General features: G+C 43.3%; 1 protein-coding gene across 1 annotated transcript in view; it reads right to left on the bottom strand.

Annotated features, from left to right (window-relative positions):
• Nucleotides 1-17,772, bottom strand: part of LOC108106747 (zinc finger protein 423 homolog) — a 31,410-nt gene that overhangs the window by 13,073 nt on the left and 565 nt on the right. Inside the window, exons 2-3 of the mRNA XM_017213985.1 lie at nt 11,394-11,753; nt 3,958-4,080 (exon numbers count right to left, since the gene is read on the bottom strand). Coding sequence (XP_017069474.1) covers nt 3,958-4,080; nt 11,394-11,753 — 483 coding nt within the window. The remainder of the gene's footprint in view (nt 1-3,957; nt 4,081-11,393; nt 11,754-17,772) is intronic.

The following is a 17,772-nucleotide window of genomic DNA, read 5'->3' as shown; positions in this document are numbered from 1 at the left end:
AGGGTGAGGACAGCTGAGGTGGTCCAGCTGGAGGTCAAAGTTAATGAATTATGAATGAAATGTGTCTAAGGAGGAAAGATAGTGGGGTCAAGATGTTAAACAACTTGGGAACTTGGGGTTGTCCCTCATAAAATATAGTTCTTTAAGGCATCAAGAGATGATGATTGTGACTACTCCTCAGTTTCCAAGACATATATTTAAATTCAAAAGGTTATCTTCAATTGACTGTTAAATCAACTACTAATTAGACGCTTATCACCATAACTCCTAGGACCTTATTATCCAAATATTCCATCTAATACTCAGGATACTGATGCCAAATCCCCAGACAGACAAATGGGGGTGTCTAAACCACGGCAAGATTTATCAGCATGTTACCTGCTGAGTCTGTTGGCCCATAACAATATGTCTAAATTAAATCCTTTAAGATCAAATAACCAAAGCAGGAACCATTTCGCATGTGAAACATTTCAACGCGTATTTCATTTAAATTACCCCAAATTTATCCCCGAAAAAGGAAAGACGAGCTGGGAAAAGATATTCAGAGTATGTGATGGGAAGAAGGGCGGAAAGCCAAAGCTGAAAGGGTTCCCCTGGGATTTTGGGACGCGGAATTGCGCCTTGGAGTCGCATAAGGACGAGGAGCAAGCAACCCAGAACTATGCACATGGGAGCCACCAAAAAAAAAAAAAGAAGAAGGCGAAAAGCCAAAGGAAAACCAAGGAGCTATGTGTCAGTGGGTGGGATGGTAAAAATGCGATACACGAACGTTCCGCTGCTTTTATTTTTGCATCGTAAAACGAAATGAAAACGTCTTTCGCGGAAAGTTTTCCAGTCTTTTCCAGTGCGCCCCGACACCTCGCGGGGATGGGTCCGAAAAAAAAAGTTGGCGAAAGGCGAACGAACCACCAAAGGCACATAAATCATCCAAGGTGGCAATAGCAGCAGCAGCCGCAGCAGCAACTTGGGCGTGTCATAACTTCAGAGCCAGAAACCCAGTTGGCCATGGCCCGTGGGATCGAAAACAATGAGGATGAGGTGGAGCCATGGAGCCAGGCGAAAGTTGTGCGAAATATTGCCAAGAGTCTTGGCCAATGCGCCTATGGTGTGTATGCCAGGTAGGGGAATGTCCTGCAACTGACACTGCAGTCCGAGTTTTTTCTGTTTTTTTCTTTTTTAACCAGAATGCAGGACCAACTTTTTTCGCCTTGTTTCCGCTTGTTTAGCTGCGGTGTCAGGGCGGCTTTACACCTGAGATTGCGATTACTTTGCCAGGGCAGCCAGGCAAGTTGGGTTAAAGTTTCTGAAATTCTTATACCCTAAGGTGAGTGGGTGAAGGGAATTTCTTAGATGGCTTAAAGACCAGAGGAGTCTGTACTAAATTATTGGAAAATAATTGAGTTTGTAAGTTAGATAAGCGAAATGGTTAGCGTTTCAAAGGAAAATAGTTTATAGTTTTTGGTAAAAGCTCTGCGACCATCTCAACACCATCAAAAACTGCAAAATATCTGAAGAACGTGTGTATTGGCCAAGCTTTAAAGTGCCTTCAAGATCTTTGATAAAGGTAATAAATCCAAAGAAACTTAAATTTACCATTGAAGAGTGTTCAAGCGTCACCGCCCCTTTTGGTTAGAAGGCTCCACCCCCTTCGAGAGCCGCGTACAGCAGCGAAAACTTTCTAATGACTTGTCGTCGGTGGGAGGTTTTTGAAGCTTATCCAAGGAACTTTAGTTTTGGACATTTTGCAGGTCTCACTGTAATTAAAACGCATTAGATTTGTACTTAGGATAGCCCGCTAACCCAGTTACGCGTCGGTGGCTGTATCTCCGTGGCGGAGGCGGTGTGCCTTAAAGAGCCGGAGAGTTCTCTACGTGATGATCGCATGGATCCGTGTGGTTAATCTTCAGGCCCTTTTTAAGTGCCACACACAAAGTTTAGAGAAGAGAAGCGGTTCATTAACCGTGCCGATGTCATCTTCTTCTTGGCCGGGCTAACCAGTTTTCCCTCCCCGTCGAAACCAGAGATTTCTATCTCCGTGTTCGGTGCGTAAAGCAATTTGCGCTGATGATGAGACGACTTCTTGGGAAAGCAACGGTTCAAGTGCTGTGAGAATTCGCCACTTTAAATAATCCCCAAGACTCACTGCCGCCGACCCAAAAGAAACAGCCAGACCAAGCTCCAAAAACCTTTGACCAGAGCAATTATTTATGGCCTCGAGACGCGACGAAGGGGGAGGGGCCAAATCTCTCTGTTTGTCTTGTAAGACAAATGTGTAATTAATTGCGTCGCATCAAAAGGAAGCTCTAAAACTATTTGCATACGAGCATGGTAAATTGTCTTCGTTGTCACATCTTAAAACTACACGTGCAATTAATAAATCAAAAGGGACAGGCTAAGCCCAGCGTCCTTTCCTCTCCTTCCGACCGGAAGTCTCAGGCCGGGCCAAGACAAACAAATGAATGAAGTGACTGGAACAGTAAAACTTTCCCAGCTTGAGATATTTTTTTTTGTTTTTTTTTTTTAGAAATTAAGGGAGGGCGTTCTATGGCCCAAGTGAGGGTTCCACTGCAACTAATTGCATTTCATTGCATACATTTAGGCTGCCCCCGAATCCTTTGGCCTTAGCATCTCTGCTGCAGCCGCAATCACATCGCACAAACAACGTAAAACGTTTCAAAATTGTGCTCAAATAGCCAGAGAGATTTCCTTGGAGTTTGGCAAATGGTTTGAGGTGGAAAGCCAACCACAAGTGCTTCGAGTCGTTTGCCTGGAAGGGGTAGATAGGGGGTGCTAAGGATGTCAGGAAGGATGCGCTGGCCAAGTGTTGAGTGCTAGCTATGGGTGCACTGGGAGAAATGGTATGTAAGGTTATAAACAAAGAGTTTTAGAACACGCAATTATGATTTTGGATCACTAATAATGGTGCCTTAAAGTAGCCATCGAAAATATAAAGTCGTCTATTCGTATTCTTACTCCGGATGATCTGTTTAATTCATGGATCTTACTTAATCTTGTGTTTATATTAATAATAATAATTATTATTTTCTCAAAGTGTAGTGAAAGGAAAACACAGACGAGTTAGCAGCCGGGCAAATGTTGCTCCGGAGTCGAAGTCGGAGGCAAGCAGTCAAGTCAAGTCAAGTGAAGTCTGAGTTGTGTGCATGAATGAATGAATGGGGGCGGCAAATGGGCAGCTCGTTCAGGATGTTGCCGACGGCAAGGACGTTGTTCAGGGGGCAGAAAGAAGAAGAAGAACAAAAAAAACAAAAAGCACAAGAAGAGGAAGTTGTGAAAAAATAGCAGCAAGGGAAGTGAGTGAGGCAGCCGTCGCCACAAAACGAAACAAATAACACAGAAAAAGCATTCGAAATGGCACTAGAGAGAAATGTGGCCAAGTGTGAGGGAAAGATGGTATGTTGGTTGCTGGTAGCTGGAATCGTTTTGGTATTAAGGAGAAGAGGAGGAGGTCATGTCGTGGCCGTAGCTCATGATACTGTCGGGTCTCCATTTCTGGCATCTCTGTCTGTCTCTCAGTCTAACAGTCTCTTCGACAGCTCGTAAATGCCAGCAGCCAGGATATGTGAAAGTGATGGAGCAAGGGGGGCTTGGGAGTAGGAGCTAGAGTAGGAGGTGAGTTGTCGGGATACTCTGGTCCCAACTTGACTCCGAATGCTGGCCCGACTTCTGCTTGGTGTTGATTGCTGTTTGGGGTTTTTAAAACGTAGTTAGGCTGCCCGTCAGCCACAGGACCGCAGCATATGGAAACGACACCCGCGGCACAGGTGTAGAGCACCCTGGAGTGCCATCTCGGGCAGCCAGGATAACACCCCCAACGCCAATTTCAATGGTTATGGCTCCAGCACGCATGCTGTGTATTGTCGGGACTAGAAATTGTGGGAGTACCATTCATACACACACACATGTGTACGAGAATGAATGTCACATCTTTTCGCTTACCTGAGTAAAAGCTGTCCAGGCTCTGCAACTCCTCGTCATCATAGTCCTCGTCCCCACTGAGACTGAGTAGCTCATCGTCCAGTTCCAGATCCTCCGCATCCTCAGCATCCTCGTCTTCGTGGCCTGCAGTAAGAAAGGAAAAGCTTATTTTAGCCTGGATTGCAAGGGGCAAATGCAGCTGGGACTTGACCTCGACGTCTTGGATGTGAATAGCTTGGTGGCAAAAGGGCAGGAGCAGCAGGATGCCCTTTCTGGATCCCCAAGTGCAAGGAATTTTGATTATGCTAAGCCCTAGGGTGCCATAATTCCATACCCCTTCCCCGGCAAGTAAGCCCCCGATGTACTACTTCCTACCTCCCTCCCCCCCCCACAATCACTAAAGCTTAAGAGCAAGGAAAGAGCAAAACCCCAAACTGCGCATGTTCTGTTTAAGAGTTACAAAGAGAGAGATCCCTGACAAAGAGAGCTCCTTGTTTTGGTCTCTCATTTCGTGAAGGAACAGCTGTTGGCAGCACGTGCTACGAATCTTGGACAGCAGGGGGATTAATTGGTTGAGCAGGGGGTGGGAGGAGAGGCAAAGTTTGTCTACCGCACAACTTGGCGTTACTCATACGCAACGTTTGACGTGCCACTTGGTGGGGTTGGGAGACCCAATGTCTCACGTGAGTGGATGTCTGACTTGGGTTTTGGCAAGTAAGCCAAGAAGCTGCTCCTTAGGGATATGCTAATGGGGTTGCGTTACCTGAAGGACAGTGGGAATAGTATATTGGTAAATATGAAGAGGATAGATGAAATGTCAAGACATTAATTAGATAGAGATAGGGTTTGGTTAAGGTAAATATTGGTTTATTTGTTAAAGAAATACAGAGTAGAAATCAAGGATAGGGATAATAAATAGATAGAAAAAGGTTATGTAGTGATAGATATCTCGGTATCTGAAGTTAGATATCTTTCTTTGCAACTTCTTAACAAAGACTTAGTTCAAAAACCTTTCACTAAGTTCATTTCCGAAACTTACAAATCTACTAACCTAAAGTATTTATAACCTTTTCGAAAGCAGATTGACTTTCCACTCCACCTACACCTACATTCCAATATCTCTTAGCCATCATAAAACAGCCAACAGATGTGAAACCCTTCGACATGAACTCATCAAGCCATCGAACATCAGGCTTTCACTGCTCTAGCTACTTTCGCGTTTTTGGCTTTTACTAGTTTCTAATGACAAAATGAAATTTCGCGGGCACTGTAAAGCCAGAAAAAAAACAGAGTGAGTTAGTGGGAAGAGGGATATGAAAGAGACGGGAGAAGCTTTGGCGACGCGTCCTGCAACATTCTAAGCGCTTGAGAATTTCCTTGATGGCTCGTCGTTTCGGCGACGTTTCGATGATGTGGTTCTGTGGCTGTGTGTGGATCTGCTTTTATGCCACTTTGCATGCCAGCACATAAAGCACACAGAATGTGTGAGAGCGGATAGTGGCAGAAGGCGGGATGGGACGGGTTGGGTTTTGAAGGTGGCAGGACTCTAAGCTGCCAGTGAAGCTGGCCTCGACCACCACACGTCCAATAATCCTTGTCCTTCAGCTGGGGAATACTTCATCAGCGGAAACAAAATTTTACGAATTTCTCTCTGCAACAGTCTGTGTGTGTGAGTGTGGATTTTTGGGTGGAGTATGTAATGGTGTGTGAGTTGCACGTGCTGGCTGACTAGCTCCATCTGGCGGACGGACCCTGGACCCAGCAATAGCACGGGACAAGTTTTTAACATGCCAAAAACGCATCTCGCGCCTGGTTGATTCTTCCTCGGCAACCTATGAATCCTGCACTGAGAGAAATTCTTACAAAGTCTAGAAGGAATGTCTAGGATACAGAAGTTATGACAAAGATTAAGATATGGCAGACATCTCTATAATAATATTCTGTTAAGCTAGTTTCAAAGTTAGAAATTCCCAATCTCTAATCTTCTTTTTTCCCACAGTGTCTATGTAGAAATGACGACGACTTTGACTCCCATTGCCTTCCCTTTTTTTGCCTCTATATCTCCGTCTCTCTGATGATGCCTGATGATTATTCAACATTCGCTCTGTTGGGAGTCATATGCCACGCCCCCGCCTTTCGCTGCCCACATGCATCTCCGGTCGCTGCTCTGCTTTTTCGACTTGGTATGACGCAAAATTGGCTTTCGTCGAATTGTTGCTTTGAGTTTTGCAAATTTTTCGACACTACCCCAATGGTGGGTCGACGACTGAAAGGGGGCGTGGCAGTAGCAGGGGATCCACAAAAAGAGAGAGGAGACGAGAAGGTTCTGCAATGCATTCATCATCATCATCAGCCATCGACTGGCGTTGCCTGGCTAATTTTATGACTCTCTCGCATCTTTCGCGAATCATGTTAATGAACCAGCTATTCGTCTGTACATTTGTGTGTGTGTGTGTGTGTGTGTCTCTGTTAGGATATCTCCATATGTGTGTGTGTGTGGCGACCATAAATCGAACGAAATTTGCATATACGACTATGCGCCATCTTGCGGCCATTTTTACGACTTTCGGGGCTTTGTGGTGCAGCTGCTGATTATTGTGAAGTTGTTCGGCCACGCCCACCCACTCTGGCCCGCCCATCGCACACGCACACACACATTCACACACATGCATAGTGGCACTTTGGGAACCGCTGCAAGCTGCACTCGCTCAGATTTCCCAGAGCGCCGCCGCCTACGAGAACAACAACAACAGCAGCGAAAATGAGCGGACAAAGTCCAGAAGAGTACTATCCTATCAGGGGCGTAGCTGGGGATTTCCCCAGGGAGAGGGGTGCTTAAATCGTATTATGATATTACCAAATGATGGGGGTTACAGTTTTTGTGGCTGAGCAAACTTTTGAACTTCAAAAAGGATTTATTTTTAATCCCACTTCCTAGCAATATATAAAAACATTAGCCAATTTATACTATATAATCTACCATATATATAATTTAATAACACGAATACTTTCCACTTCCTTAACCCTTCTTAAGCTGCTTCTAACAACAATGTAAATCTTCAGTTTCTGCTTATAATTCCCAACTCGTGATTTGTACCCCTCCGTTAGCTCAATCGAATTTATTTGAGTGTGGTTACTTTATGGTAAAACCCCTCAGGCCAACTCCCGCCACCACTGTCAACAACAAGAACAACAACAAGAACAGCAATAGCAACACCGCCGTTGTGGGACAAAAGAATGGGACAAAGGGGAAAGGAGTACGGAGAATGGTAGATGGGAGTCCAACTCGGACTGCGCCAATCCCGTGGGAAAAAGACTGAAGCGGGCGCTCCGCTCAGCTCTGCTCTGCTCCATTGCGAAGTGGGACCACCTACCGTGTGGTGGCTCTTAATTCGATTCGTTTGCTCCCTCTACTCCACAGGCCCCAATCCCAACCTGCTCACCATGGTCGCCCCCTTGCCATGGCAAATGCCAGCGCTCCTTTGCCTTGGCTTCGTTGCCATCGTCGTCGCCGTATCCTTTGGGAATTGTTGCGCAAATGCTTTTTGTGTGTTTCTGTTTGAAAATTATTGCAAAAAAGGCGAAATAATAAAGGCAGCCGTCGACGTGCATGTAATCGAACAGAAGTAGCGGGGGAGGGGGCAAGGGCTGTGTGGCTTGGTCTGAGCGGCAGGGGCAGAAGTACCTACGGGAAAGTGGGACTCGGATATGTCTCTGATGCAATTATGAAGTGATAAATGAATTATGTATGCACGGGGAATTGGCCCGAATTGGTCATGGTCATCGTCATCAACATTGCCATGGCTGCAATTTGTAAATTTATCGATCAGCAACCGCAATCGATAAAAAGTACAGTAATCCCTGGGCTACACAAGCGAAGCAACAGTAAGCAAATTATGTCCTTGCTTTTATTTCAGGAAATCTCTCAAAAGTTTGTTAAGATGTAAAGTTGTTACTTTGGATTGGAGTTCTTTGACAATCCTGATTATCTCTATACCAGTATTATGTCCCTGAACACCTGATAATTCCATGGCCACCTTTCTCATATGTACGAGGTGTGTTCAAAAAGTAAGGTGACTCTTCAAATTTCGCGAATTTCAAATTTTTCGATTATCGAAACCTTTTAGAAGTTATACGAGGTGTGTTCAAAAAGTAAGGTGACTTTTCAAATTTCAAATTTTTCAAATTTTTCGATTATCTTCAGTTTTGGGAACAAGAAAAAGTCACATGGGGCCAAATCCGGTGAATATGGTGGCTGAGGCATTATTGTGGTGTTGTTTTTGGCCAAAAAATCCAAATCCTTTGATCCATATTTTTCGATAGCAAAAAATCGCCGAGCTCGCAAAATAACTTGTAACTTTACGCCTCTCACAACCAAACAAAAGAGGATGTTCCATTGAAACTTGGTACAGATGTTAGGGAAGAGTGTACCAATATAACAAAACAAAAAAATCGATAATCGAAAAATTTGAAATTCGCGAAATTTGAAGAGTCACCTTACTTTTTAAACACACCTCGTATATGAATTAGGGACAAGGAGCGAGGGAGGGGATGGGTGAAAGGAGTCAAAGCGACATAGACGATAACTCACTTTTGTTTCATTTTTCAATACACAGTGGAATAATAATGGCAAAATGAGCAACTTCGCTATGCAACAAGAAGCTGTCTCCCGCCTTCCTCTCCTCTCCCCCCGCTCAAGTCTCAAGATGCTCCCCAATGAACATACCAATAAACACGCTGGCAAAAGTTAGAAACACACATACAGTCACACGAGTAGAAGTGGGACGGAGACACCTTGGATCCTTTGGGGAGCAGAGAGCAGGCGTCCCCTCTCTTTGTTGTCTACTGTACTTCGTCTCGCCCGCTTATATGGCAATGTATAATTTTTATTCGCACCAAGGTTGCTCCCCATGGAAATGTCGTCGTCGAGGCTCCATCTCTTGGAGCGCCTTCCACTTTCCACTTTCCCGCCGTCTTGCAACCGCCATCAACCGAAAATATTGCAACATAAAACTTTACACAAATATAATCTATAAGCAGCAAAATTCATATTAGAATGTAGAGAGTGAAAGAGAAAGGGAACTTTATAGGGAGCACACGTGGTTGTGGGTGAGAGTGCAAGGGTGTGCGTGTGACATTTTGGCGGGTGCACAGTGGCTTGGGTATATGTCAAAAAGTTCTGACTTAAGTGGAAGATTAATTAAGCACGAAACAAGCTTTTTTGAATAAACAATTTGTTATGAAAGAAAAGGTTGGAGAGGTTTAGTAACAAGGACGTTCGAAAGGCAGATATAAAAGTTATTTTTGTCTTTGAAAATGCTAATGGGAATCCTATTAGATTCTAAGATAGATCATACATGTATATATTTCCTCTATCGCCCTCAATCTTAGTTCAATCATTAACCTACTTTACCGCATTCTAGCCCCACTGTTTGGAGTACCCTCAAGTTGGGCCACCATGGTGCTGGTGATGCGCACAAAAGGGCCAATTCATTCTCGCAGGGTTTCTCGTTGGCAGCCAGCGTCGCTGGAGCCGGAACACAACGGGCACAAGAGGAGCGCCAGCAACAGCACGGAGCAGAAAGACAATTTTCGGATCCCCAAACTTATCACAGCCTCTCGATTTCCCCTTAGAACATTATACAACCCACCAGAGGGCCTCGCAGGACGAGCGGAGCTCCAAGAGCTCCAAAAGCAGTAGCAGCAGTAGCGGCAGCAACAGCAGCAGTAAACGGACGCAGTGCAGCAGCGTGTACTTGTCATATAATATGCGCGTGCGAGCGAAAGGGATGGCGAGTGTGCAGCGCTCACAGCGGTGATAAAGTTTGGTTCTCCGTAGTGCCGTTAGTCCCGAAGAGTTCGCAGTGAGGTTAAAGCCTCGCACACACACCAAACAGAAAGACACACATACACACACACAGCGAGAGAGAGAGGCTGGAGCTCCCAGGTAGACAGCAACAATAATCCAGGGCACCCAGACCTTCCGAATGGCATTGGCTTGCCAAATACAGTCTAACTTTATTAACTCGAACTTGGTCAAATTGGAGTTACTATAAGGAGAAAAAGGAGAAAATTCTTCTAACAGCTCATACTAAAATTCTTTACCAGCTTAAAAGTAGGCAACATTTTTTTAATCAAAAGAATTAAATTATTTTATTATTAAAGAAATTACTTAATGCCATTTACTGAAGAACTCATTCCATTACTAAAAACAATGGTTCGATTTAGAGATGTTCGACTGTACAATGGAGAGGGTGGCACTGGGCGCCCAACTAGGTTCTAGTTGATGATGATGTTCTCCATGCCGTCGTCTTGACTCGCGGGAATTCACCGCCCGGCCTGGCCAGAAACACACAGAGAAAAGAGCAACAAATAATGAACAGACACGTCTCAGTGTGTGTGTGTAGCCCTGCGTTTGTGTGGGTATTACCCATACACAGGCATGTGTGTGTTTACGTTCCATTTAAAACATGAAGCTTGTTTTATTATTGTCAGACAGCAGCGGCCATAACGGCCAGCCAGCGCTTTGGTCATTGGAATCGATGGCTTTACACCCAAGTGCCATAATCCAATGACGCACAGGAATTCCGAATACATGGGGCATACACTCACAGGAACATATTGCTATACAGATGTATGTGTATGGTACCTCATGGAGACATCAAAGTTGATGTGACCAGGCAGCGGCTCCAATGGGGATAAGCCAGATATACAGGGTCTGTAATGCATTGAACCTATATGTTATGTGATATGTTGCCTACTTTTAAGCGGTCAATGGGAAAAACTTTAAAAATGTTTTTCGGGGAAAATTATTTGAATTTGCAATATTACATAGATATATCTTTCATTTTAAGTGCTTAAACTTGTTGTTTTAATATTCTCTAATATATTTTTATAAAATTAATTATGGGTCTCAAATAAAACAAAAATTTCGTAAGCACTTCCTCTTAACCTAATGTACATAAACATAAATTCCCAATACTTCCAAAATACTATAAATCACCCTGTATAACTCATTCAATGTGATTAACCTTATCCAATTTACAAGAACATTCCACACTTTTAAACCGTCACCAGGAAGACACCAAAATAGCCTGAAACCTGTGGGCCGATGGCCGAGGACTCACGTGTCCAGTTGACCAAGGGGGAGCCAGAAGATGCTATGAGGATGTGTGACTTAGATGGGTCAACTCCGACCACAACAACAGGCGAGAGCAAAAACCTTACATTTGCTATTTATGAGACTGTCGAGAGTTATTAGCCGGACATGTGAACGACCCAGGGGGAATGCCCAAGACGATGGCGCTTGGACTTGAGGCAATGCCAGTGGCTAGTTGGTTAGTTTACATACGGATATATCCGTGTGTCCATACCCGTACGCCAGATACCAGATGTATATACACAGATATATCTTTTGGCTAGAGGCAATAAAATATGCAAATTGAAGTCAAACTTACCAGAGGACTTGCAATGTCCGTTGGCATTGGCAGCAGCAGCAACAGCAGCAGCAGCGGTAGCGGCAGCAACAGCATCAGATGCAACTACCTCATCCCGTGGGTGTTGTAGTTCTTCTGCTCCTTCTTCTTCTTCTTCTTCTTTTGCCACTGCAGCTGGGGCCGCTGGCTCATCAGCTGTTGGCCAGCTTTGTTGCTGTGATTCATTGGGCTCCAGCAGGGGTCGTTCTCCTCCCTCGGGCGCCTCCTCATCGGCCATCTCCTCGTCCTCATCCTCATTATCCTCGTTGTCCTCGTCGCCACTGAGTAGCTCCTCCTTGGGCTCCAGCAGCCCAGTGTTCTCCTCATCCTCCTTCTCGCCAACTGGAAAGAATGCGGTATATATTATGAATAAAAATGTCTTCAGGAAACTAAATAAGTTTTTCCTAGAATATTTAATATAGATTTCTCAGATATATGATCCTTTAACAGTACTTATTTTTCATTAAATTAATACTAATCAATTGATAACACTTCGAATACTCGCACAAATTGCTACGTGTCCGGAAGTTGGCTCAGACATCGGGTGCTATGCCAACGGCTCATGCAGATTATGCCAAAGCACTCCCCGGGCGGCCATCGGGCCAAAAATTCTATTTACACGCTCCGTGTTTTATTGTTCCCCTTACCTTGCCAATAGCTCAAAACTCAGACTCCTTGGATGGCTATTCCGGCAAAGCCGCCACCTGATCGATGGCCTCTGCCCGGTGGCCTTGTGGGTGTCGTTTTATCCCAACCTCCTCTCTTCACTCCCCTCCTCTCCAAAAAAAAAAAAGAATAAACCGAGCACTCTGCCTCAAAAGTAATTGCAGTAAGGGTGCAGCAATGGAAATGGCAAAAAGTTGCCAAGAGAAGAGCAACAACTCCGGAAAATGGAAATGTGTAACATGTGTAATTGCGCAATTAAATTGAATTTTTCATACATTTCTCCAGCTGCCTGTGATGGCCAAGAGTGGGCAAGACGAATGTCGTTGGGTGTGAGGCATTCCTTTGGATTCTGGGCCAGCCTCAGGTGAGGAAATCATGTACACTACTAATTTTCGGGTAAGGTTGTTGATTGAAGGTTCTTAAGTTTATGAGAAGAAAAATCATAAAAAATTCGTAGTTTTATAATCTAAAACTTGACTAGCAAATTTAGTCAATTTCCTTAACGAAGAAAACTTTCAAAATAGTAAACGATTTGCTGGACATGGCAAACGTCACCTCACAGCTTCCTCAAATTGAGAGAGAGTCTGAGCACGAGGAGGAGTTTTCCAGAGACCAGAGTCAGGAGGCAGCGCGTGACCATTTCGTATTGGTGACCGCGAGGAAGGTAAGGACTTAAAATATATGGCCGAAAGGACAAGCCGGAATCACACCGCAAGGAATCGCCATGGAAATGAACATTATGCATGGGTATGGTCACCATAATGGGTGGAGTGGAGAACGCCAGAAAAAAGGGAACCAGGCGATAGGGGCGGGGCAAGAACATTTGGTTATTATTTCCATATAAAGGAACCGAATGTTGTTGCAGCCACTTGGAGGCGAGATGGTGCGGTGGATTTGGGTGCTGAATGGCAAGTGGATATGGGAGGGGGGGTAGGTCGGTGTGATTGTGGGGCAACTGGCAACTGTGTGCCGTTTGCGGCGGAAGTGCCGCGTATTTTAAAATAAATGCGCGTGGCGGCAGCGGCAGCGGCAGGGGCGTTGGGGTGGTAAAAATAAAGCGAACAGGGTGAGAACCAGTTATGGTCGTTAAAATTGTCGAAGCACCGCAACAACAACACAGGCGAGCAGCAACAACACAAGCAGCGGAGTCAAGTTCTTTTTGTGCAAGCCAAAAAGGATGTAGGTACAGTGAGGAAAATTGATCAAGAAGGAAACTATATAATGTAATATAACCCTTACTTCTATCGAGTGTCTTGCTGTTAGGAGCTTTACCGCTTTCTATGAATTTTTATACTCTTAAAGTAAATAATTTAAATTCTTTCAAAAATATTAATTATAAAAAGACATATTTTTGAGTGTTTAAGAAAATTAAAAAAAAAAATTTAAGGGGCTTAGACATATTAAAAAAAGTTTTTAACCACTTTTTAAAAATATTTTGGACCTTTTAGTCAATAAGAAATTCTTAAAAAATACTTAAAAAATAATTAAACACTTTCCAGTTTATTTAAAACTATAACCTCTCGTTCTCACAAAAACCCATCTTATTTTAAAATAAATTATTTCTCATTGTGCACGTATGTGTGAGCGTTCAGCATTCAGCTGTGTGTGTGTGTAAGCGCCCATATGTATGCAAGCGATTTTCATTTTTGTTTAAAGCCCCCCAGAGTGCATTTCGCACTCGGTCGCTGGGTTGCCATCCCTCCCGCCTTCTCTCTTTTGCTTTCTCCGCCCCTCTCTTTCTCCTTATCCATGTGTGTGTGTGTGTGAGTTTGGGGGAATAAGTGCCCGCATGTGTGAGTGTTTCTTACTTGTTTTTCGGCAATGGCATGTTTTTAAGCGTTTTACTCAAACATCCACGCCCCCACACCACCACCAACAAAAAGGTGCACACTCACACACACACACAGATACATACATGCACACTTATTTGTAAACGTAATAATAAGCGTCGTCCCCTTTGACCCATCAATCCGTTGCCACTGCCATCGCCTCCCCCAACTTCCACTTCGGAATTTCCCTTTTTCCCGCCAAATACCCCAACGCTTGCCACTTTTCCAGCTCCCAAACGGCTACTAAGCGTGTGTAGAGGGCACCAGTGAGCAGCTGGGGAGGCATTGGGGGGGTGGCCTGTGGGTGGGGATGGGATATGGGTGGCAATGGGCAGGGTGGTTGGCCAAAACAAAGCGCGCTTGCAACTTTTATAATGGCTCGAACTGGAGTATATATGTGTGTGTGTGTGGTAGTGTGTGTATGTGTGGTATTAAAAAAATAATGAAATAACAAACCCGAAGGTGTTGTTAAAAGCGCCAACAATAAATTTTATCAATAGTTGCAGGAACAAGAGATAAATGTCAGAAGCTGCCACCCGAGAAAACATGGCCAAAGAGATCGCTCGGCATTGGTGAAAACAGTTCACATAATCACAAAAGGTGGTCAACTTCTGGATAAAGTGAAGTTTATAATCTATTTATATTTTGTATAATCATACTTGAGAGAGGATTCGACTTATTATCCTGCTTTAGGCGTTTTTACTTCTGATGAATCTACCACTGTGCATTCTTTCCTTATCAAACAGATTTATAAATTACATCTTGTAAAGTTAGTTAAAGTCCCTTTTTGTAATCTTGGAACGTTATTAATGAAATATCAGTTTAAGGAAAGGATAATTTATAAAAATGAAGTGGAAAAGGAATATCAAACTGCCTTAAGATGGTTAAACAAAATTTCGATTGATTTTAAATCATTATTGAACGTCTCCTAAGTGATGATTACATGAACTTTGATAAATTTATAATGATTCGGCTATAAAATATGTATATTATTACTCGTAAAAATTAACACGAATATGTATACAAAAACATAAATATATTTCCTACTTTAGTAGGATTTTCCCATAGCTAAAGATGCTCCTTTCGTATCTCCCTTTATTATTATGTTTTTTATGTACTAACTAAATCTCCCCTTTAATTATATCTAACAAATTTATTTATGATTCTCCCTCTCTTTTGTTTTGGTAATTTTTATTACTGCCACTTAAGCCTCCCCACAAAAAAAAGAACTACAGAATCTTCAAGCCAAAACTAAACTACTGCCGCTCATGTGTGAGTGTTGAGAAATCCACAGAGCTGTCAAAATGCCACCACCTCCACATCGTTGCCTACCGGCGAATCCCCCAGATGCCTTACGACCCTGTTACCCCACCTTCGCGCCACTTCAACCACCCCATCCCCCTCCATCCCACCCACTCATTGCCATCGCCCACAGCAAATTCTATTTACCAAACTAGTTACCGTTAGACGCAGCCAATATCCCACATTATGTGCCAGGCGAAGCAGCAGCAGCAGCAGAAGCCATTGCACATGGTAGCCTATGCCCACAGCGAATTCCCGCTGCTGCTGCTCCAGCTCCTAGGTTCCTGAGATCCTGAGATCCTTATTCCGCCCGGCTTTTAGTTGTTGTTGTTGCTGCTATTGCTATTTTTGGCGCGATTTTGCCGTGCAATGGCAAATATTTTGCCAATACACCAAGGACTCGCGCTCACGTTGACGATGAGGTGAAACCGGAGGGCGGAAATGGAAAGGAGGTGGCCGGGGAAGGGGGAGAAGCGAAGTGGGCTGGGAAAACGGGCGGCGAAAGGAGCCAGAACGCAACGACAACTTATGGCAGCTGGAATCCTAAGCCTTTCGCCTAGCTATGGGAATTCCACAGCAGAAGCCGGCATTTTAAAGCATTTTACGGCAGACAGTGTCTGCTAAAAATATGCATACCACTGAGAGTGGGTTGGCTAGCGAAATGGAAATGAGAATTGGTGAAGATTTTACAGGTTAATCAGTTGAAGGTCAAGAAACTGAAAAAGCTCAATTTGCAAATATTTAAAAAAGCCTTTGAAAACTTTGAATAAACATTTTGGAATCTCAAAAATGATTAGTCATCGCCTTTTTTGATGATATTTTAGATGCACAAGTTAACAAGCTTAGTAAGTTATACTAGAAGAACAATTAAAAGATAAAAAAACGGACTTAATTTTCTAAAAAATATATTTGTAATAATTCCCAACAAGTTTTATCTGTCTGAGAATTCTTGATTTTCTCCTTAAACCTGAATAAAACACTATTCAAACTCAAGGTGGCTAACTTCTACAAATCACTGTACAATTTTCATAGGTGTCCAAATAGTTTGCCAAAAATCAAAGCAGAAAATGTAAGGAAAATCTATGTTTGTCGATTTTTTATTTTTTGCGAAAGATGACAGGCCATTAGCCATTGTGTTTGTGTTTTTGTGGGTTGTCAATAAAAATAGCTGTGCATACGCATGTGATTGTGCCACCTATATATCTACCATATATATATATATATATCTCGATATACCTAGAGAGATATATACATGCAAACTGGCTGGCAACGCCGTCAACAAATGAAAACTCCCCAGGGAGTTGGCGCATGTTTGTTGCTGTTGCTGCCGTTTGGATGTTGCTGCTGTTGCTGTTGCTGTTGCCTCGTTGCCCGTCGCTTGTCTCTAGGGGATTGGCCAGAGAGCCGTTGCCGACTCCCTTGAGAAATACATGGCAATGGGTTTTCTGTGTTTTGTGCTTTTTTCGCGCGCCCCTCGCAATAGCACATTGGTGCGACAGAGAGAGGGCTGGTAAAAGAGCAAGCCAAAGTTCGCTTTTTTATACGTTGGGGAAATTTTCATGCCCCAGCATGAGGATATCTCTTTCCCTCTCTCTCTGTGTCTCTCTCTTTGTGTGTGTGTGTATAGATTTGTGTGTGCGCCAGTTGTCCTTGGGGGTTTTCAGATCCCCTCAGCTATCCCAACCCCCCAGAAACCCCCCATCTCACCCATCTCCACCTCGCAACACCACACAACACACACATGCACATGTGTGCATTGGATTTATTGTCAATTTTATTTGTTATCATTGTTGTTGTTGCTGCTGCTGCTGCTCTGCTGTTATTTACACTGACACAATTTGAAATTGTATTAAAAATTAACGGCACTTCGGTTGCCTTGGCTTCGTCTGGCCGCAGAACGGTAAATGGAACCGTATCCAAAAACTGCAACTGGAATCCCACTCAGATCACAAAAATAACCAAAACTGTAAGCTGCAAACTGCGTTTTGGCCAAAGCGATTTTTATGCTCTTTTTAAGGGATGTCCTTGGGTCTATATAAGGATTCTCTATATATTATTTATTTCTTTATTTTAAGAAACATTTTTTAAATCTTCTCTTTCTTCCACTCTTTCACCATCACATCTTAGACCCTAATATGATAAGATCTGAGTTTAACATCATAAACCACAAAAATAGTACTTAAGTTAAAAACATATACCAAAAATTTAACTATAAAATATGTTTTAAAAATTTGGAATTTCACACTGTTAAAATCAAGAATTTTCTGTATTAAATAAATAATGTTACCGAAGAATGCTTTCAAGACCAAAGTATCTCTCCCTAAAAATGTTTAAAATTTAACCTATATAAAAATCAAAACTTAAAGTTTAAAATTCCCAAAAGAAACATCTTAAGAAAGCGTATCAGAAATTCGTTGTAGATCACCTTTTGTTAACCATTTACTTGTTGGTTCACCAGAACACTCAATGTTTCAACCTCATGCTGGGGTTTGTTTGGGTTTCGGGGGTCTCCTGGCCCCAGACCACCTGCCCTTACCCTTACCCTCCTCCTCCCTTAGCTTATC

This window comes from Drosophila eugracilis, unplaced genomic scaffold (genome assembly GCF_018153835.1).
Source record: "Drosophila eugracilis isolate 14026-0451.02 unplaced genomic scaffold, ASM1815383v1 contig_81, whole genome shotgun sequence".
NCBI classification, from domain to species: domain Eukaryota; kingdom Metazoa; phylum Arthropoda; class Insecta; order Diptera; family Drosophilidae; genus Drosophila; species Drosophila eugracilis.
This window is presented reverse-complemented; position numbering and strand designations above follow the sequence as displayed.